The 22,569-nt window shown below is 44.7% G+C and overlaps 1 protein-coding gene and 1 long non-coding RNA gene across 3 annotated transcripts in view; one reads left to right on the forward strand and one right to left on the reverse strand.

Moving 5' to 3' along the window:
* Positions 1–19,212, reverse strand: part of LOC142590687 (uncharacterized) — a 99,375-nt gene extending 80,163 nt beyond the window's left edge. Inside the window, exon 1 of the long non-coding RNA XR_012830218.1 lies at positions 19,049–19,212. This is a non-coding gene — a long non-coding RNA (uncharacterized LOC142590687). The remainder of the gene's footprint in view (positions 1–19,048) is intronic.
* A 178-nt stretch (positions 19,213–19,390) lies between these two features.
* Positions 19,391–22,569, forward strand: part of Vps20 (vacuolar protein sorting 20) — a 75,464-nt gene continuing 72,285 nt past the window's right edge. The window contains exon 1 of one of the 2 annotated variants that reach the window (XM_075703101.1): positions 19,391–19,662. In XM_075703101.1, the coding sequence (XP_075559216.1) occupies positions 19,597–19,662 (66 nt within the window). In that variant the 5' untranslated portion in view covers positions 19,391–19,596. The remainder of the gene's footprint in view (positions 19,663–22,569) is intronic. The other variant, XM_075703100.1, reaches the window with a different exon arrangement.

Here is a 22,569-nt window from a genome sequence, read left to right on the forward strand (position 1 = left end):
CAGAAACAGCAGCATGTTAAGGTATTGTGCCGCACCATGTAAAGTGAAATTATTGTGCCCCCCTCCACTCTCGCTCTTAAAACCTACTGGTGAAGCATTGTGAGGGGGTTTTCGAGGTACGCTGCACTCTTCCCAAAACAGCGTCCGAGGCGGCCATCTATTTTGCCTACAGGACGAAAAGTCCCTGGCCAGGAGTGCATCAAACATACGGAAATAGCTGTCAATTGCGCTGCTGTACTTCTAGATATTTATTGGTTTGCCCTCAGCTTGCAGAATACAGCAATGCATAGCAAGCAGCGTGTTGAAAGCTGTTTCAGGGCTCTACCACGGCATAGCCAGCACTGCATGTGCATACTATACACAAACATGAGGTTTTAGCAGCAATACTTAACAGCAAATTGTATTTGTACTTCACTCTGTCTAACACTAGCCAGGCTTTAAAATACATGAGGCCACTCTCTTTGATTTGATGCGTTTATACAAAAAAAGTGCGCATGCATGGAAGGGGTTAAGGCTCCTTTAATTGTCAAGCCAAAATGCTTTCTGGCATGATAAAGTGAAGCCTTGTGCATTTCAGTCTGCAGTCGCTCACTGCACTTTCAAAAGCGCAATCAGCACAGAGAGCACAGGAAAACACACAAGCAATAGTAAAGCAATTTATTTGTAACAAATGCAACTTTGTTTTACAGAATGATCACATTTCAAAAAAGCAACCACATGCTATGCAGACAATACAGCCAACTTATGTTAATTGGACAGCTGTTAACCCGTCCTGCCTTCATATGCTCAAATGTTCCAAGTCTCAAAGTGTACCCCTACTTTGCAACTTGTCCTTGGAACAATGGAGGATTTGAACAGATGCTAAATTTAGCACCACTGCCACATTTATAGAAGAAAACTACATATTAAAATACAAGTCTTTGTAGAACAGAAAAGGGTGTACAGTAAATTTCCAGTAATCTGACTCCGGTTAATTTAAATTTTCAGCTAATTCTATCCCGGCCGAAGGTCCTGGTCGGCGCCCATGCATTTCTATGGGCCTAAACATTCATTATTTCGATCCTAAAACTGGCATTAGGCGCATAATGCGAACTTGACCAGACCCCAATAACGCACCCATTTAGTGGCAGCGTCTGTCTCAGGGGAGCTTAGGGGGCAGTATATGCGTTAAACAAACGCCATCTCCTGTCTGAAATGCCTATTTTCGACCCACTCGAGTGTAGTGTCCATGTATAGCACTCTTTGTAATGAAGGAAGGCAACCCTGGGGTTCAAGGTGAACAGAATGATTGGGGGGAAAAACTGCCCCCCTTTCGGCCGGGATGGCATTCACTACACTACACCGGCGGGATGGCAGGTAGGAACGAGGGTGGGTCGTAGGGCTCAGGCTTTTTGCAGGTGCGCAGGGCGACCCTGCAAGCCAAAACGTAAAAGATGAAGGACAGGGGAGGGGGGGAAGGACAGGAGCACGGAGGAGGAAGAGGAAGAAGAAGGCAGTAAATGTGGGGTTCATCAACATGCAGGGGGGAAGAAATCGCATTAAGTGGGACGAAATAGAAGAACAGTTACAAACGGAAAATTTTCAGGTATATGGAGTTGCCGAAACCCATTTAAGAGATGAGGAAGAGCCACCATTCATTGCGGGATACACCTGGGTTGCGTGCAACAGAAAAAGGAAAGAACGCAGAGGAGGAGGCCTTGGGGCGCTAGTGAAGGGACAGGACTGGGAAAGGGTAAGGTAGAGCTGCAGTGAGCACATGTGGCTCAAGGGCACCGTAGGGAATGTTGAGACAATCCTGGGAGTTGTGTATCTGAAAACGGGGAATGAGTCGAAAGAGGAGAATGCAAAACATTTCAAATGTATGGCCAAGGACATCAGGGAGTTAGCTATGAAACGGGAGATAATCATCCTAGGGGACATGAATGCACATTTGGAATACTTCGACGGGGCGACAGATGCAACAGGGCAGATGTTAGTAGATTTTTGTGAGGCTCATGATTTTGTGATAGTTAATACTGAAATTAAATGTGACGGGAAAATAACATGGGAAAGAAATAACACCCACTCGACAATCGACTACTGCCTAATGTCCCACAAGCTGTATGAACGGTTGGGATGTATGGAAATTGATGAGGAAAGTACAAAAGCCTGGGGAGTGATCACAAACGAATCAAAATCAGTTTTGGAAGGACAGTACCACTGGTAGAAACTAAAGAAAGGAAAGGTGTGAGCAAATTGAATGACAGGCAGCTACAAGAAGTGGCCAAAAACATTGAAAGCATGGTATCCAAGCAACCGCAAAGGGCATGGACATACGACGAGTTAATAGGTATTTTTAAACGAGAGCTACAGAAGGGACAGATTAGGAAACTAGGAAGTAAGCAGGGAAAATATAAACCGAAAAGCTGGTCGGACCGAGAAGTTAAGGAGGCCATAGAGCAACGCAAAGATGCGTGCAGAAAACACAGAGCAGCGAAAAAAAGGGGAGCCACACCAGAAGAGGTGGAGACAAAATGGGAGGATTACCTTGCAATGAAAAGAGAAGCATTGGCATTAATTCAAGCCAAGATAGCAAAAGTTGGGGTACAGTGGATATTAGAGATATGAAAAAAAGACAAATGCCTCTAAGAAATTTTGGGAACACATAAAGCAACAGAGTAAGAAGACAGAGGTGGTTAAGCACTCACTGACCACACCAGAAGGAACAAAGGTAGAGGGAGAGGAAGCTTAGGAATATATTAGGTTAACAATAGAGGCAGCATTTGCAGAGCCAGTGGGTAGCGAAATGGAGAACAATGACAACAGCAGGACAGAATTAGAGGAGGAGTACAGAAAGATGACAAGTAAGGAATGGGACAGAATTGAACACAAGGTTCCCGTGAGAACAGCGACATGACCTGATGGCATACCTATGAAATTGATAAGCATATTAGGCCAGAAAAGTAAATTAAAATTACGACCACTTATTGAACAAATAGTAGTAGAGGGAGATGTTCCACAGGACTGGAAATCAAGCAGAATGATATTAGTGTACAAAGGTAAGGGAAGCAAGGACAACATTAAATCCTACAGGCCAATAACTATCACATCAGCCATATACAGAGTAGCAATGCAGATGGTGAAAAAGAGAATGGAGGAATGGGCAGAACGGGAAGAGATCTTGGGAGAACTGCAGAATGGATTTAGAAGGAACAGAAGGCTAGATGATAATTTATTTGTTATAACACAGTGCATAGAAATAGCGACAGCCAGGCAGAAACCGCTATGGATAGCTTTTTTAGACATTAGAGGAGCCTATGATAATGTAAACTGAGAAAAGTTATGGAGCCAGTTGAGGGAATATGGTCTAGATAGAGAGATGATTGAGTTCCTACAACAAGTTTATACAGATAATGAGGTAGAGATAACATGGGAGGGGGAAACTACAAAGCCAGCTAAAATAAGAAGAGGTCTCAGGCAGGGCTGTCCATTGTTGCCTCTGCTCTTTATGATCTACATGAGCCAAATGGAAAAGAGACTAGAATAGAGCACAATAGGAACTGACATAAGCTATATGCTGGAAGGGCGGAAGGTAGCTCAAGTACTAGCCGGACTGATGTATGCAGATGATATTGTACTGCTTGCTGACACCCGAATAGGGCTACAGGAACTAATGAGCATATGTGTTGAGGAGGGGGAAAAATTGGGACTACAATTCAGTAGAGAGAAGTCTGGGATAATAGTATACAATGAAGAAAGGGGGGAACCATTGGAAATACAAAGCACTAAGATTGATCATGTTGAAAAATACAAGTATTTGGGCATATGGCTAAACGAGGGCAAAAAGTACTTGGAAGAACAGGAAAAAATTATGATCGAAAAAGTGAAAAGGAACTCAGCTGTAATGAAACACAAGGCACTTTGGAACTATAATAGGTACGAGGTGGTTAGGGGCGTATGGAAAAGGGTTATGGTACCTGGCCTCACATTCGGAAATTCAGTACTGTGCATGAAATCGGAAGTTCAGGCATGCATGGAAACGAGACAAAGAAGTGTAGGCAGGTTGGCCTTAGGAGCACACGGGAACACCCCTAATGAGGGAGTGCAGGGGGACATGGGATGGACGTCATTCGAAGGTAGAGAGGCAATAAGTAAACTAAAATTTGAACAGAGACTCCCAGCACTGGAGGAAAAAAGGTGGGCAGGAAAAGTGTACAAATATCTGTACATGAAAAGTTTAAACACAAAGTGGACACTCCAAACGAGGAAGCTGAGGAATAGATACCTACAGCCGAGGGAGGGGGTCCAACGTGGTTCTAGTGTGGGAAAGGAGGTGAAGGAGACGGAAAGAAAAATGTGGGAAGAAAGAATGCTCGGAAAGCCAGCACTATCAATGTATAGGTCACAAAAACAGGAGATTAAGAGAGAGCTCTTATTTGATAACTCGCGGGGCAGCTCACTATTATTCGAAGCTAGGACGGGGGTTTTGAGAACGAAAACATACAGGGCTAAATTTGAAGACGTGGACCTTTGGTGCACAGCTTGCGGAGCCGAAATGGAGACCACAGAGCATATAGTGCTGAGATGCACAGACCTTCGCCCGACCCTGGCAGAGGGAACAGTGGCAAATATGGAAGGGGCATTAGGTTTTCCCGGGGAACGAGGGCAGATAGACGAGAAAAGAGAGGCAGTAACGAAGGGGAGGCTAGAGGATTGGTGGAGGAAGTCAAGGGATAGATAATACCATAAACCGGGGAGATAATGGTTTCTCTACTGTTTTAGATAGTTATTTTGGGGGGAGGAGGGGAGTGAAAACTAGGTTAAGGAAAAGAGGATATAAAGAAAGGGAAAAAAATAATAATAAAATAGGAGGGGGAGCAAAAGGCTAGGTGGCGCCAGCCGCCGCCCGTTACAAAGGGGCGTGCGTCTATTTGTCGTACAAAAATCCCTCACGTGACCTGATCCTAGGTGCCTACCCACGAAACACAGAACCTCTTAAAAACTTCTTGAAACGGCTACAAACGGCTATAGACGTCTTGGTCTATGATAAGACTGAAAATAGAATTTCTTCTAAACATAATTTCAGCACTTGGAATATGCTAGTATATATTCTACCTGTGGCAAAACCCACTACTGGTGTCACTAGAGTCTATTTTGGTAAACACATTCAGAATGTCTAACTCAAGAACTTTTCTATATCTTTTTGTCTAAAAGTGCATAAAATGCCAAACGACGTGTTAAAAGTGCGGTTACCGTCGGCCTTTGGCGTTAGCGAATAAAAAACGCCGCAGACAAATCGAACTCGTTGGAAGCAACATAAGTTAATTGGATTTGATGTTAAATAATTTCACACCAGAACTTCAACAATCAAGGGCGTGTTATTGTTTTCCATACGGGGCGCGCACACGATGCCTGGAAACCATCATCAGCCGGAGCGAAACGCCGGCGTTGCAAAGCGGTGTCACAGAGCCACCGCGCTGCGATCACTTCGGCGGCACAATCCAAATTTGTCAGACATCTCATTCCGTGCTGGAAACACTGGCTGGCAGGAAGTTTGAAAAAACGGTCGCTGCCGCCCGTAATGTCTCGTACGTGGGTTCGTTATGCCAGTTGTGCGTCATTCTAAGCCGTTCTGTACATTTATACTGGATATTAAGTGGAGTCATTTAGCTGTGCTGATGCTTTTTGCGTGTGTTTTGCATTAGTGCTTCGTGACATCGGCTGTATTGCCTGTTTTCGCCGACGGCTTACTACCACAATTGCGGGATCTGCGTTCGCGGCCTTCGTGTCTCGGTGCGTCTTTGTACGTCGCACGTTCGGATAACTTTTTCCGGTAAGTGAAACACATTGCACTTCGTTTTTCGTCAACAATGTGAATATTTTTAGGTGTTACGCACGACAGTTCTTGATAGATGGGCTCTCCTGCTCTGCGAGTTTTCGTCTTTACTTTTATATCAGGGTTCTGCTTGTGTTCAGCCGTCCAGCACTACCACGCTCCATGACTTCCGCAACACCAGTCAGAACTTTGCCCTGCTTTTTAGTCTGTGGTTAACATAGCACGAACCAACCGAAGGAGTGCATTCGAAGACGACGCGCTGGCTGTAATGCTGAACCGGACTGAACTCGCCCTATTTTGTGTCCTTTTGTTCTTGCGTGTGCGCGCGTGTGTGTCAGTGACTATGCAGTTTGTAGCGTTCCCACTTTATAGCAAAACAAAATTATAACTGCAATGTTTACTTTCCAAATTAAATCGTCTGCTGATGTAAAAATTTCACTTGTTTTGTTCTAAATAAGCAGCAAAACCTTTAACCTAGTAGGTGCTTCATCTGGGAGTGAAATCACGACAGCTTGGCATTTATTAATGAATGACTGTGACTGGGGGTCACCTTATTTGTAATTGCAAATCTGCCTTTCAACTGACTTGATGCTCTCTTTTGTTCCTTTCACTCTATAGACGGCTGGACATCCTTCTTGTAGCTTGGCGCTAGCTGGATGACGGGACCTCATCGTGATCAGTGTAAGCCAATGTACTGTACCCTCTCTGGCCTTCCCAGTGCTTTTTATATGGGTTAAGGCCAGGGAGCGCTTCGTGGTAAAATAGCTAGTTGGTGTCTCAAAACGGGCATTTTTTGCGCTGGTTCTTTATAAGCTGCCACTATTATAACCAATTTCTCAGTGCCAGTGTACATACACAGTTCTACTATTAGTTTCCCCCAAAGCCTTACAAAATTTAACTCTAGGTAGTGCTACGTAAGAACTCGCAAATTAACTCTGTTGTGTCATACAAGTATTCCATACATGAGTGAAAATTTGCTACAACAGTGTACATTACCCCTTGTTTCCCTAATACACAGATGTATTCAAGCCAGCATTTGATTAGTTTGGTATTCTAAATGTTTTCTGTGTGATTTAGTTTTTTTACAGGAATTTACTGTACAGCATCAGCAAGCAGTCTAATTTAAGATTTGTGTGCTGTAAAAGGTGTGGTTTGCCGCTAGAATTGATAAAACATGGGCCGAGGCTTCCATACAAGGACAAACTTTAATTTCGCTCTACCACCGTCAGCAGTTGGCTGGCGCTTGCAAAATGAAGCACATCAGGTAGCTTGTGTCAGACTGTTTTTTAACCTTATTGTGAGGAGATCACGAAGTGATGTGTGGAGGCGCCTGTGTCTGAGATATAGATTATGCTGCAACAGATGTGCGTGTAGAACAGGCATGATGCTGAGGGTTCCAGCAGTTTGCAGAGGTGCTTTTAAAATTTTCTCATAACTGTTTTTTTACCTGTGCCGTTTTTTGTCACCTGTTTCAATAATATAATTGGAGGTGTCAGAATTTAGCAATTTATTTGCCCTGGGCCATTAGCCTGCCACATTTGACTTTTCACTAGGTGGGCAATTATTCAGCATGGACCATTACTTGAATACACCTTTTTGTGTGCAGTGGCTTCTCAATTGCGGGTCAACGTAGATGCTCATAATTACCTCATGCTATAGATGCACTGATGAATTTGCTACCTATACGAATCACTTTGCACTTTCTCGCGCAAACAGCATGTTAACACTTCCAAGACAGTGGACAATTTTATCGTTTGATCACATCATGAGATACTTTCAATATTGTATGACGCATCATGTGTGTGAGGTGTTGCCCTAAACCAATTAGGGCCACATGAAAATATATCAACAAAAGTGATTGATCCAGCTAGGAGTGTTGCTTTGGAACACTACTTTATCACCAGTCCTTTGCATGCTACCTGCTTACTCTGTACTGCGTGACGTTTAAGTTTGAAAGAAAGGCAGTTCGAAATGCCAAACTTGCTTTTAGTTAACAATATAAAACGCTGTTTAACTTTTTTAATTAAGCTAGTACATCCTTTACCTGCAGAGTGAATTACTATTTTAAACTGATTATATCTCGCAGGAAGCTTCTCAGACTTGATAATGGGAGGAACGAGGTGAAGGACACATTACACAACTGGTATCGCAGGCGTAAGTCCAGGCCCGTGTCACCTAGGAAACGTGAAAGAGCACGCATTGTCTCTGTCGTCTGCCAACTCTGTGGCCATGCGCCTAGCAAGAGGTTCTCCGACAGTGGTCCATTGTGTAAATGTCTCAAGGTATCTGCCATTGTCAGTCTTTCACGCGCATACTCAGGGCACACCACGAGCACATGTTCTATAGTCTCTACAGTGCCACACACTGAACAGTCCGGGGAGTCTGTCCGTCCAATAATGTGCAAATATTTGCGCGTGAAGGCGACGCCTAATCGTGACCCTTTTTCTTCCCCTCTTCCCCTTCACTTACGTAGAATAGCAGGCCAGATGCTCCATTATCCGGCTGACCTCTCTACATTTTCCAGTCATTAAAATAGTTCTTCTTTTCTTCTCAGACTTGTTTGACAGGTTGATAAGTGGCTTTTTAGCCACAAAATACCATATATTAATTTAAAGGCTGACTTTGACTCTGCTATGCAATTTAATGACTATATGCCAGGAAATACTTAAGCGTACATACCTTAAGCGTACATGCATTCATGCCTTAAGATACCCGTAATTTAAGGGAAAGGAGTGCTTATATTTATTTTTAATGTGAGGCAAACTTCTTACTTAGCACATATTGCTAATTGAAGTTCCAATTTCAACATTCCCATTTCTTCCCTTGCCCTTTTCTTCCTGTTCTATGCAGGTATTGCGTTCCTATGTCTACAAGAACCGTCACGCGTGGCCTGTGACAGCAAGCTTTTGTGGGCAGCCAGTGCTCTCCTACGAAGGCTGGCCTACTCTGGCAGCGGCGGCAATCATCTTCAAGATTTATCCATGATCACCTTTGCTGCTATTTGTCACTCTTGTTACACTTTCTGCGTCTTTTCTAATTTATTAGGTAATAAAGTATGAGTATGTGACATGGTGTGAAGTTGATGCCTTGCTGCATTTTCGCTTGCAATCACCTTTTATGCATGAAAAACTCATACAGTTTATGAAAAAAAATAACAGCATATTATGATTTATCTTTCAGTTCTTGTAACATGCAACGTACAAGGAATTCACTAATGGATGGTATGCCGAAGAACTCGTCATTATTTCTGCGTGATGCTGTGCAAGCATGTGGCGTTACCTTACAAGAGGCACCCAGAAAGTAAGTTACAATTTACTTTTAAATGAAGCATGGACATCAGAAAAAATATATTTATATTGCTAGTTAGAGTGGTTTGCAGAGTGTTTTTCCAGATGTGTACTATCCTTTATTTCGTAACTCATTGCAGCACAGTGTTCTGTTCCGTATACTGGTGTAAGGCTATTGTGCCCCCTGTAGCTGAAACAAGGATGCAATTTTTGCCTGAACTGCAGCATCACTGACAAAATTTTTCTTTGCTAGAAACTATTTCAATTTGGTGGAGACCCAGCAGGGCGAAGTTAATTTTGTCAATAATGACGTGTTTCATGCAGAGATGTTCTTGTTTAGGTCAGTGGGCGAACATTGGCATGATAGCATACGATAAAGATCTTGTTTTATTTGCAAAATAATTCTGACAGGTGGCATTCAATTGATTGGTCAAGTTAAAAAGTGCTAATTGACAAATGAGGCTGTACTACACTATTCCCATGGTTCACATCTGGAAGAACTACCTCTGCATCACTCTATCCGACAATATAAACTTTTTTTTCTGATATCCATGCCTCGTTTAAAATAAACTGTAACTGTGGGCAAACGTGGTGTTACTGTAACAGCTGCCACAAAAATTTGAGGGAATGTCTAATAAAAGTCTTCAGTTGTTCTTGTCAAGCTGTCCATTAGCCAACTTTTAGCGTAACGTTAGCAGGGCTTACTGAAGTACTTCTAGACGTCCATGGCTACAAAATGTCTTGATCAAGACAGCTACTAGGCTTTTGAATTAGCCGTTCAAGACATCTTTTAGACATCAAATAGCTGCTTGCGTGTTTCGTGGGAAGCAGTGTGGTGAAACCTGTTTCAGGGATCTACCACGGCATAGCCAGCACTACATGCACATACTAAATTGTATGCACAGTAAATTGTGTTTGTACAACTTCACTCTGTCTTTAACACTGCCAGGCTTTAAAATACATGAGAAGAGATCACCAACTTTCATTTGATGTGTTTATACAAAAAAGTGTGTGCATGGAAGGGGTTAAGGCTCCTTCGTCAAGCCAAAATGCTTCCTGGCATGATAAAGTGATGCCTTGTGCATTTCAGTCTGCAGTCGCTCACTGCACTTTCAAAAGCGCAATCAGCACAGAGAGCACAGGAAAACACACAAGCAATAGTTCAGCAACTTATTTGAAATAAATGAAACTTTGTTTTACAGAAAGACCACATTCCAAAAAAGCAACCACATGCTATGCAGACAATACAGCCAACTTATGTTAATTGTACAGATGTTAACATGCCATGCTTTTATATGTGGAAATGTTTCAAGTCTCAAAGTGTGCCCCTACTTTGTAGCTTGTCCTTGGAACAATGGATGATTCAAACAAATGCTAAATTTAGCACCATTGCCACACTGACAGAAGAAAACTACATATTAAAATGGCAACTTCTTGGAGAAGAGAAAAGGGTGTACAGTAAACTTCCAATAATCTGACTCCGGTTAATTTAATTTTTCCAGTTAATTCGATCCTGGCCGACGCCCATGCATTTCTATGGGATTAAACATTCATTATTTCGATCTTAAAACTGGCATTCGCAGGATAATGCAAACTTGCCCAGACCCCAATAATGACCCCTTTTAGTGGCAGCGTATGTCTCAGTAGAGCTTAGGGGACAGTGAATGCGTTAAACAAATGCCATCTCCTCTCTGAAATGCCTATTTTTGACCCACCCAAGAAAGATTTTCAAGCAGTAACGGTAGCTGACAATGTCTGATAGTGGTACTTATCTGATTCTAACGAACACTTTGTTTTCAAAGGACATTGAGACGAAAATTGCCTAGCTGTGCAATCGATTGCGAAACTAAAACCATGGTTGTAGCATTCATATGCTTTACCGCATATCATGGCTGTAATGCGGCGAAGCTGGCTTTAGAAAATCAGCTGCCATTCTAAAAAATCAGGTACGCGTAGGTGTCTACTTTGGTTTGGAGTTAAGTCATTTCTACTTAAGTTTTATACTGTGGATAAATAGAAATTTGATGCACGTTCGTTTCAGAGGTGTGTTACTCAAGCACATATTGCCAAATGAATCAACGGTGCTTCAGCAGGTTTTTGCATCTTAATTCGACCCATCAGTCTCGTGAGGGTAGAATTAATGGAAGTTGACTGTATAAACTGCGTGATGAAGCACCAAGAAAGTTACCTTGCTCAGGTAGTGAAAAAAAATGGAAAAAGTGCTTCACACAACATCCGCCGATGTTCTGTTTCAGATGCAAAAGCTGCCTCCCTTATCTGGAACAGACTAAATTCCTTTCGAAGGCAAAATCAAAAACAGAAAGAAGTTATCAAGGCATTCCACATTCATCTTATTCAGTCTTTACAGTTTTGCCACATTACCATTTGTTTAGCCTCCTATGCCAAATAAATTCAAAAATAAAATGACCTCATTCCCATGTTTATCACCATCCAAGCAGTGTTTACTGTCAATTATTACTGCTTTCTGTAACCTCACCTGTAAATATTGTATGTTAACCTGTATGTTAACACTAAGCTATATGATAAGCTTACTAAAAGTTAAAAAAGAATACTGCATGTTTATTTCTGTCTTTTTTTAGACATAAAAAGGGGTGCTTAAAAGCGAGCCGCATTTGCACAATGCTTCCATAAACAGCAACTACCCCGGCCATGTGCTAATTGTGGCCATGCTGTCCCTGCAAACTTCTTAATCTCATCAGCCCACCTAACTTTCTGCCGCCCCCTGCTACGCTTCGCCTCTCTTGGAATCCAGTCCATAACCCTTAATGACCATCAGTTATCTTCCCTCCTCATTACATGCCCTGCCCATGCCCATTTTTCTTGATTTCAAGTAAGATATCATTAACTTGCGTTTGTTCCCTCACCCAATCTGCTCTCATCTTATCCCCTTAACGTTACACCCATCATTCTTCTTTCCATAGCTCGATGTGTCGTCCTCAGTTTAAGTAGAACCCTTTTTGTAAGCCTCCAGGTTTCTGCCCCATAGGTGAGTACTGCATGGTAAGACACACCAGTTATACACTTTTCTCTTGAGGGATAATGGCAACCTGGTGTTCATGATCTGAGAATGCCTGCCAAACGCACCCCAGCCCATTCTTATTCTTCTGATTATTTTGGTTTCACGATCCGGATCCGCGGTCACTGCCTGCCCTAAGTAGATGTATTCCCTTACCTCGCTACCTGTCGTAAACTGCTGTTCTCTTCCGAGACTTCAGTGAGCGTGCATTGCAATTTGTCCCCTGAGCTACTAAGCAAGGCAATATCATCAGCGAATCGCAAGTTACTAAGGTATTCTCCATTAACTCTTATCCCCAATTCTTCCCAATCCAGGTCTCTGAATACCTCCTGTAAACACGCTGTGAATACCATTGGTGAGATCGTATCTCCCTGCCTGAGGCCTTTCTTTATTGGGATTTTGTTGCTTTCTTTATGGAGGACTACGGTGGCTGTGGAGCCGCTATATCTTTCAGTAATTTTACATACAGCTCGGCTGCACCCTGATTCCGCAATGCCTCTATGACTGCTGAGGTTTCGACTGAATCAAATGCTTTCTCGTAATCAATGAAAGGGCTGGTTATATTCCGCACATTTCTCTATCACATGATTGATAGTGTGAATATGGTCAATCGTTGAGAAGCCTTTACGGAATCCTGCCTGGTCCTTTGGTTGACAGAAGTCTAAGGTGTTCCCGATTCTATTTGCAATTACCTTAGTAAATACTTTGTAGGCAGCGGACAGTGAGCTGATCGGTCTATAATTTTTCAAGTCTTTGGCGTCCCCTTTCTTATGGATTAAGATTATGTTAGCGTTCTTCGAAGATTCCGGTACGCTCGAGGTCATGAGCATTGTGTATACAGGGTTGCCAGTTTCTCTAGAACAATCTGCCCACCATCTTTCAACAATTCTGCTGTTACCTGATCCTCCCCAGCTGCCTTCCCCCTTTGCATAGCTCCCAAGGCTTTCTTTACTTCTGCCGGCGTTACCTGTGGGATTTCGAATTCCTCTAGACTATTCTCTCTTCCATTATCATCGTGGGTGCCACTGGTACTGTATAAATCTCTATAGAACTCCTCAGCCACTTGAACTATGTCATCCATATTAGTAATGATATTGCTGGCTTTGTCTCTTAACGCATACATCTGATTCTTGCCAATTCCTACTTTCTTCTTCACTGCTTTTAGGCTTCCTCCGTTCCTGAGAGCATGTTCAATTCTGTCTATATTATACTTCCTTATGTCAGCCGTCTTACGCTTGTTGATTAACTTCGAAAGTTCTGCCAGTTCTAGTCTAGCTGTAGGGTTAGAGGCTTTCATACATTGGCATTTCTTAATCAGATCTTTCGTCTCCTGCAATAGCTTACTGGTATCCCGTCTGACGGAGTTACCACCAACTTCTATTGCACACTCCTTGATGGCAGATGTGTAGTATCCTTTAAAACACGCACATTACAAAGCACATGATCTTAGAAGCTGGCAACTGGCTAATAAACACTTGTTTTTTACCATGAGGCCCCAAGGCAGCCGAAATCAAAACATTTGTATTTTATGAGCGAAAAAAATCAGGGGAACCATGCAGCTCAATTTTTTGTTTATAACAAGCATGTGATGGCAACAGACAATGAAGCAACAGTGAAAAATGGGTTAGAGCTGCCGACAATCACTGGCAGCTCACACTATAATGCTTTCTCTACACTTTATTGTCTCAAGACATCTGGCAGCAAATCCTCTGGATTCCTCTTCGACTATGTCTTTTGCAACTGAAATTTTAAATGTGTGTAATACTTCATGGCAACTTAGAACACTTCAATGGTTAAGCATCTCCATACCTTAAATTTGTGGACCAGCTTTGTCACCTTTCTAGAACAATAACTCTCTGGTGTCATACATCACTCAAACCAACTAATTCTCACTCAAACCACTACTAATTAAATGTACCTTTAGATGAGCAGTACCTGCATTAGACGCAGCAGCATACCCTTTTCGCAAATGGATATACATGCCACGCTCAGACTGAGCAAACCAAACAAACCAACAGCAACCAGTACTTGTGTCCTTTTGTCTTTAACGAGGCAGAGACAGGCCAGGTCTCGATAAACACAACAAATATAAGGTGCAGGCAGAGGAAATAAGCAGAAGCTGTAAAGACAGCAGCAAAGTGAAACAAATTAGACAAGTTTGCACACAGTCAGCGATCCGGGCCGAAGACAATTCACAACGTTACTGCCCCAATTAGAAGCAAATGCTCCTCATGCAACAAGAAAAAACACGTTTTAGATGCATGTAAACAGCACGACTGCGCGTAGTTGGTTGATATTCTAAAAACAGCACAGACAACAATTAAAGCAGACACACTACTTGTGTCATCTGTCTTCTTGCTGTTTTTACAATATCGGTCACGGTTGCAAAGCTACGCACATGATCTATGAACGAAAGCAACGGACGTGCATATATACTTGGTGAGCCCATTCATACTAATACATGTTTAATTTTGAAAGTTCCCGTAGAAGCGATAGTAGCAGCAGCAGTAAAGTGGGTTCGTTTACCAGCTCGCTCACAACGTACGCATTGTATGATTTAACTCCACGGCTCGCAAAGGAGCTACTAAGAAGCTTTAAGTGAAGGAAATACGCATTCGTTATCTCACTGCAACGAATGAAAGCCTCTGACGCCCATACCGCGGTCAGCAGTGAGAAAGGTAATTAAATGCAGCCATGCGCTGCATGGGTAAATAGGAAGGGCATAGCGTAGTCATCCCATAGAGATGGAGGAAAATAGACTTAAGAACGCGATAAATATCACGGGACCACATCCACGCTAGTTGAGTGCATGCATTTCTGGCGCGTGGAAAATGTCGCTGTTTTTTTGTTCTTTTTTTTTACATCGGTGCAACGCGTAGGAACTGCAGTGTTGAAGGCACGAACGAATAAATTATCCTGCGATCACTGCGGGACCTGCGACAACCGTTTCGTGTTCCTTCGAATTTCGAGATCACGTCGACGACAGCTCGAATGCGCAACCAGTTTTTTATGTGTCAGCAACAGAACGGGTAATCGCACGACACTGGGCTTCTTCGATTTTCCACTTCTGGCTACCCTCGGGCTGCCAGAGCCAGCCAGAGCGTCTTCGTTTTTCTCGGTTTGCTCCGCCCACCGCGCTACGCACTTCCGCCGGGCGTTCGTTTTGCTCGCGCTGGACGGTTCTGGCTACACGCGGGCTGCCAGAACCTGCCAGGTCGATTTTGGTCTGGCTGCTCCCTGGAAGTTCTCTGGCTAGCAGACGACTAAAAGAGGCGATGGGCGCTCGCCGCCATCTTTACGGGGACTTCACGGATTGCAATGCGGGCGCTTGAGGACTTAAATTTACCTCGCTCAGCCAACTGTCTACGGTCATCTTCGGATTTCCTTACTTCTAGCGTTATCTTTTTAGGTGCTAACGCTCCGTTCCGCATCGCGAAGCGGTGTGATACGAGCCGTGGTGAACCGTTTGAAGCTTTTGTGTGTGTGTATATCTGTGTGTCCCCTGATCGCTTCTTCGCGGCGGTGAACAGCGCGCCGCGCTCTCATGCGTGCATGAATGAATGAATGAACGAATTCATGTTATCTGCATCGTGTTCCACGCAAGTTGTAGACGCTCATTCACACATTGCGGTACATTTTGGGTTCGCGGTTCTCTGGTGGCGTTCCTTTTGACATATCTCGCGTATGTATATCTCTCCTTTCTCTGCAGTTAGCGAAGGCTTTGCAGCTAGCCCGTGTTTGCTCCGTCTCTCCGTCGTGTGCTTAGGTGGCAGCTCGAAACCGATATGTGTTCGAACTGCAGGCCGTTGATCTAAGAATACACTGATTGCACTCGGTACATTTAGGCACACGTACATTGGCTTATTGCTCTCATGATCGCGACCAATGTTGTTTTTCGTGTGGAACGTTTCGCTGGTCACAGGCGACGTGCATTTTCACGCGCCAGCCGCGTCCCCAGCTCCTTAAATGAGAAGCACCATCAGCCGCAACAAACTTTCTGAAATTGAAGCCCAAGCAGGTCGGCGCGAAATTTTATGCGTATGAGACGCACCCGATAACCTGCTTTTTCATGACTTGTGATGACACAACGCTAACTCATCAATGTCGCCGGTGGTCGACGTGATCGCTGCAAGCAGTGATCCTCCAGCCATCGCTTTCGAGTATACAATCACGATTTCGCGTCTTGTCATATCCGCCGCGTCGGAGGCCATCTGTTGCGCTGCGCAAGGAGAGGTTGGCCGAGTACGCGTCCTGCGCCGAGTCGCGCGAAAGTGATCGTATTCCTGAATGCAACTATATATTTTCAAGCTGGCAACGCATAAATGGGCCGACTACGCCGAGCACGCGCCGGCCTCGCCGGGCGCTGCCATGCTGGTAGCATGTTTACATTCGGCCAGCTGTACCGGCGTTCGATTTTGCAAACTTCGGGCAGGTTCGGGTTGTCTTGGGATCCCAGCCCACGTGACTTCCTGTCAGAACCGGAACTAGCCGGCTGCCATCTGGCTGCCAGTATAGTGAACTAGAATACTTTCTAGTGGCGCGAACGGAAGGGAAATGGGCGCTCTTGACACGCCGGACGCCGTTGACGGCCGCTGGTGGCGCTGCAGGTCTCTTTTCTAGGACCGCGCGCGCGTCGGTCGAAGTCTTTGCGGCTTTGCGTTCGGTACGTTGCGCACGTTTTTCTGCGTGTGGCCTTGAAATTTCACGTGTGTTTCGCGTAGCACCAACGAAGACGTCTTATATCTCTTCGAAAGCACCATGTGAAGTACGCAATGGCAAAGAGAAAGACGGACTCTCACTGTTTTGCTCCGGGATGCCGAAGCGGCTATCCGGGTCGCTCCCAAAGCATCTTTGTTTGCTGCTCCGAGGGACGAGGAGCATCGAAAAAAGTGGGAGCGGAGTTTGCGAAGACAGGACAAGCCTCTCACAGAAACCGCTGCGCTATGTGAGCACCACTTTGAGCCGCATTTCATTTTGCGCGACTACGTTCATGTGATCAACGGCAGCCAAGTGCGGATTCCACGCGGTAAGCCATCGCTGGCACCTGACGCGGTGCCTACGCTCTTGCCTGGTTGCCCGGCCTATCTTTCCGTGAAGCCCGTGAGAGCAAGGACTCAGCGGAAAAGACCAGCTCCAGCAAGCGTGTCAACAAATAAGAAGAAGCGCCAGGATTCTGTCAGTAGCGCAGCGAACGACGACAATGAAATTGTGGACTCATCGGGAACTGAAGCGTTCACGACTGGTGCACTTCGTAGTTTAGAAGTTTCCCCTGAGTACTGGTGCCGATTTATGTACGATGTGGGCAATATTGATGCTGCAGATACTTTAATGCTCAGTGCAGAGTCCGACCATATATCGTGTGCTGTGGCATCAAGCGACAGCAGACTTATATTTTATATGGCTGGCTATGTAGCCAGAAAATGTATCCTCAGGACTAAATGTGAGGAATGCCTCAATCTCCTATTGATTAGCAAAGAAAAGTCGGAGGTATTAAATTTAGCTCAATTCACTCTCCTTAAGGACAACGGGGGCCTTTTGTACCCTGCAAGTGTGCTGTATCAGTTTGTGGCTGACCTTGAGAATGCCTTTACAGCATGTTTCAGCTTAAACGAGCTGCATTCAGACAGCATTTTGGATGTGCTGAGTACATTAACAGCTAAGCGAAATTACAGCCTTGGGTGCGCGGACCACTGTCAAAATGTTGCAGCAGAAATGACTGCTTTCTACGTAACCACTCGCATGCACTTTTTCACAAAGAGTATTAATCAAAGCAATGACAAGAGGCGTCAGGCTTCAAAGCACCTGAAGTTGAGTAGATGCTCTTAGATCATGCGATCTTTAGTTTCACTCTAGAAAAAGAAATTGAAGCATTGTTAACTGATAACGTTGGGTCTTGCCTTGTTGTTCTTGCCTTTTGTGCGATGCTAATAAAATTTGCCGGCGTGAAACCTTGCCGTGTGCTTAAACACAACTTTATTGCCCTCCTCGTATTTTTTGCATGTTGTGCATGATCATCACAAATGAAAATAATGTTGGTGCGTAGCTTGTAGAAATGGTCTATAACAGATGTTCCTTGAAAAGAGAGCACTGATATGACACCACTAAAAATCCCCGGGTGGCTAGGTCCGAAAACGTACGTTTTGTTTGTGATCACTACCTGTCTAAAAAAAAAAACGTAACATCTCAAAGCTGCTCTCAAGAGCAGCTTTGCAATTGCGAAGCTGCCTAACAATATGCAGGTATCCTGCTTAATGAAGAATTCGCGGATGCTGGTCTGAAAATACCGAATTTCATACTACAATAATAGGCTTTATTTCCAAAAAAGGAGAAAAAAATGGTACTTGAACCGACGCGCGCGGCTAACGAGAAAAGCGAAAACCCGCGCGCCTGTCAGCCGGCCACTCTAAGGAACCGCGCGCCGCCAGTTTCTCGCTGATACTTGAGTTTGCCCTCTAAGAAAGCGGGTCCTGCACGGCTGGACAGAATGCACTGCCTGTAGCACCTGCCGTGGCCAGGATGCTTTGTAGTGTGCGATCACTCGTCCGATATCAGCCGCAGCTAACGCCAGTAAATTACAAGGGGTGAGCACTTCCGCAGCTAGTGCAGCCGTGAAGGCAAGCTCAATTTCGAATTTAACGCGTTCTAACGTAGGTGCAGCTCCAAATAAATCTCCATAAGGAAGGAATCGCCGTTTCGTACTAAATAAGCGCACAGAAACATCGGTATATGCCAGATAATAGCCGGAATGCATTGAAACCTTTGCTAGAAAAGGTTGCAGTGGCGCCACCTCGCGGTGTCAGTGCGAAACGGCGTGCCTGGGCGTCGCCGTTCGCGCCACTAGAATATATTCTAGTTCACTATACTGCCAGTGTGCGGCCAGAACTCCGAAAATCGAAGAGGCTCACTTACCGTTGCGCCAAGTACGTCGCGGTAGGACCAGCAGCTGGGCAACAAATGTCATCAAGCCCTGGCCCACCGCAGTGTCCGCAACTTGAAGCTTCTAAGCATTCGCCAAAAACAAAAAACGGGCCACATCCATACGTACGCGCGCGAACGAGACGCGAGCCATGCCGCCTGAGTTCGAGAGTAGTTATTTCATAAAAGCAAAAACCACGACCTACTGTATACAACAATATGACGTCACATTCGGTAAAGTTAACTTGTCCTCCTTTCTCACCTTCTCTCAGCTAACGCATGCGCAGCGACCACGGAGCCCTCGGGGGCGATGTTTAGGTGAGGATTCTTCGCAAAAATGTTTCGTCAGAGTAACAAAAGCAAATCTCTAAGGCCATCCTTTCGTGTACGGTAGTCACCGGAAGTGATGGTAGACGCTGGTCTTGGCGGTTGTGTCAGTACCCGAGAGGGTGCAGCTTAGGGGAGCAGTCACGCTGCACGTCGCGGAGGTGTTTACATGTGAGGCGCGCTCATAAACTGAACTTTCTCGCCCAGAAAAACAAATGGGTGTCCTATTTGGGAAGCACAAGAAAGTCAGCCGCGTGACGGAGCAAGACAAGGCCATCCTGGTAAGCTGCGTGGCCGGGATCTTCGAACGACATAGTGCTGGTGGATAGAGCTGAGCCCATAGGTCGGCGCAAATGGATACTACACTCATTCAGCAATATTCTTTTCGCGCTCATACTCGTCGGCATTCACTAGCGCCCATCCTTCAAGCTCACTCACCTTCGTACTCGTGTCCACTGAAACTCGCTGTCAGTGACTTTCATTGACAGAGCTCCATTTCTACTCACGTGCACTCACTCGCTCATGCCCCGCCTGTGATGTGGAGAGAGTATGACGACCTATGGCTGCGCTGCATGGCTTTCTCGCAATTCATGCTGTAGCATTAGGAGTGTCAAAGTAGCAAGAAGGACAAGGTTCTGACTGGAGGTGTCGCGGGGCGCAAGTTAGCGGCGGGGCGTTGATACATTGCTTCAGTCGAGTTTTTCTTTTTTTTTTTTTTTTTGTAGTTGTGGCGCGGGTCATTATTTCGTATTATTGGCGGCGTCTCAGCAGGACACCAACGCGGCAACGGGGACACTAAACCTAGAAACCGGACTGGTCCGTGGGTTGGGGCTCACCGAGGCCTGTGCGTGCCAGGCAATATACAGTGAAAAACTCTATGGCTGAAATCACGCGCTGTAGCGAATGGCAGGGTGTAGCACCTCGTGACCTGGTTCAGATGGTGCAGGCGAATCGAACGGGCATGGATGGATGGATGGATGGATGTTATGAGCGTCCCCTTTGGAACGGGGCGGTGGCTCGCGCCACCAAGCTCTTGCTACTATGCTGCCTAATATCCTACCTAGATTAACCAATGAAAAAAAAAACACTATGAACTACCACGTCCAAATTTTCTGATACCCTATTGCGAACTGTGCTTTTGTACGTCTCCGTCTTTTGTCGTTTCCCTACTTTTCTTCCACCAATCCTCCAATCGCCTCTTACTGATGTCTATTGCGGACCTGTTTGCTTTACCACTGCTCCCGCTGAACCCAAGGGCTTCAAGGAGGCCAGTGGTGCCTAAATCGACCGCTGGATAGACGTCTTCACATTCTAATAAAATATGCTCCGTCGTTTCCCTAGCTTTACCGCAGCAAGCACATGCTTCTTCTTCCTTCTTATATCTCGCTTTATAGGTGCGTGTTCTAAGGCATCCCGATCTCACTTCGAAAAGTAATGAGCTTCCCTTTGAGTTATCATAAATGGTTTCTTTCCTAATTTCGTTTTTTCCCCTTAAGTAGTTACTCATGGCAGGTTTCTTTTCCATTGCCGCCACCCATGAGATTAATTCAGCCTCTCTGACTTTCCGCTTGACCTTCTTTGTTGCTGTGTTGCCCACCCCACAGGCCGCATACTTGCTGGTAAGCTTCCTAGTTCTTTTCCTCCACTGTGAATCAATGTTTTTCCTGTACAGATACCTGAACACTCTCCCTCCGTATTTACTTCCCTCCATATTCCTCAGCCGTTCTTCATACTCAATTTTACTGCGAGCTTCCCTCACTTCAAAACTAGTCCAGCCCATATCCCCTTGCACAGCTTCATTTGTAGTCTTCCCGTGAGCGCCCAATGCGAGGCGACCCACTGACCTTTGGTTCCCGTCGAGTCCTGATTGTACCCCTGATTTAAAGCAAACAACCGCATTTCCAAAAGTAAGTCCTGGAACCATTACCCCTTTCCACATACCTTGGAGGACCTCGTACCTATTGTATCCCCATAGCGCTCTGTGCTTCATTATGGCTGCATTTCTCTTCCCCTTGACTGTTATGGTTTTTTCCTGTGTTTCCATATATCTGTTGCCTTCGTTTATCCATATACCAAGGTATTTATATTCTGTTACCCGAGGTATTTCTTGGCCCTGTATCTCCACTGTCTGTTCACTGTTTTCATTGTATACAATAACACCTGATTTTCTAACACTAAATTTCAAACCTAAATTGTTGCCTTCCTGTCCACAGATATTAGCCAGACGCTGTAAATCACTTTGCTTGTTTGCGAGCAACACAATGTCGTCCGCATAAAATAAACCTGGGAGTTGCTGCTCTATTACTGTACCTGCCTGTTTGTATGAGAGATTAAACCCGATATTACTTCCTTCTAGCGCCCTCTCCATCCTCACCATGTACATCATAAACAGCAGCGGGGATAAAGGGCACCCCTGCCTCAGTCCCTTGTTGATATGAACTTTCTCTGCGCTCCTCATCCCTTCCCATTCAACGCAAACAGTATTTTCTAGGTAAATCTCTCTCAAAAGCTGTATACAATCGTTACCTAAGCCTTCCCCTTCCAGAATATCCCACAAAATGCTGCGGTCTACGTTGTCGTATGCTCCTGTAATGTCCAAAAAGGCCACATACAACGGTCTGCTTTCTGCTTTTGATATTTCAATACACTGAGTAAGAACAAACAAGTTATCATCCAAACGCCTACCTATTCTAAAGCCATTCTGAAGCTCTCCCAAAATGCCATTATTTTCTGCCCATGCTTGAAGCTTTAATTTGATTGCCTGCATTGCTAGCCTGTATATTACCGATGTAATGGTCAACGGTCTATGCCAGTGAATTCTGTCTTTCTCCCCCTTACCTTTATAAATTAAATTCATTCTACTTTGTCGCCAACTGTCTGGTATTCGTCTATCTTTTAAAGTTTTTTCAACTGCTTTCACGAGAGCTTCCTTACTTTTTGGTCCCAGTTCATTTATCAGCCTAACGGGAACCTCGTCTAGCCCTGTGGCTGTGCGCTTAGGAATTTTCTCTTCCGCTTTCTTCCAGTTTAAATTTGTAAGCACTAGCTCCTTTCCCCCTTGGGTCTCTTTCATGCTCTTTTTTTCTTCAAATACAACCTCGTCCTTGCCTTGGAAAGATTCGGCTGTTACTTTTTGGATGTAATTTATTGCTGCTTCTCCTTCCAGTCTGTTTTCATCTTCCTCTAGG

Source organism: Dermacentor variabilis, chromosome 8, assembly GCF_050947875.1.
Source record: "Dermacentor variabilis isolate Ectoservices chromosome 8, ASM5094787v1, whole genome shotgun sequence".
Taxonomy (NCBI): domain Eukaryota; kingdom Metazoa; phylum Arthropoda; class Arachnida; order Ixodida; family Ixodidae; genus Dermacentor; species Dermacentor variabilis.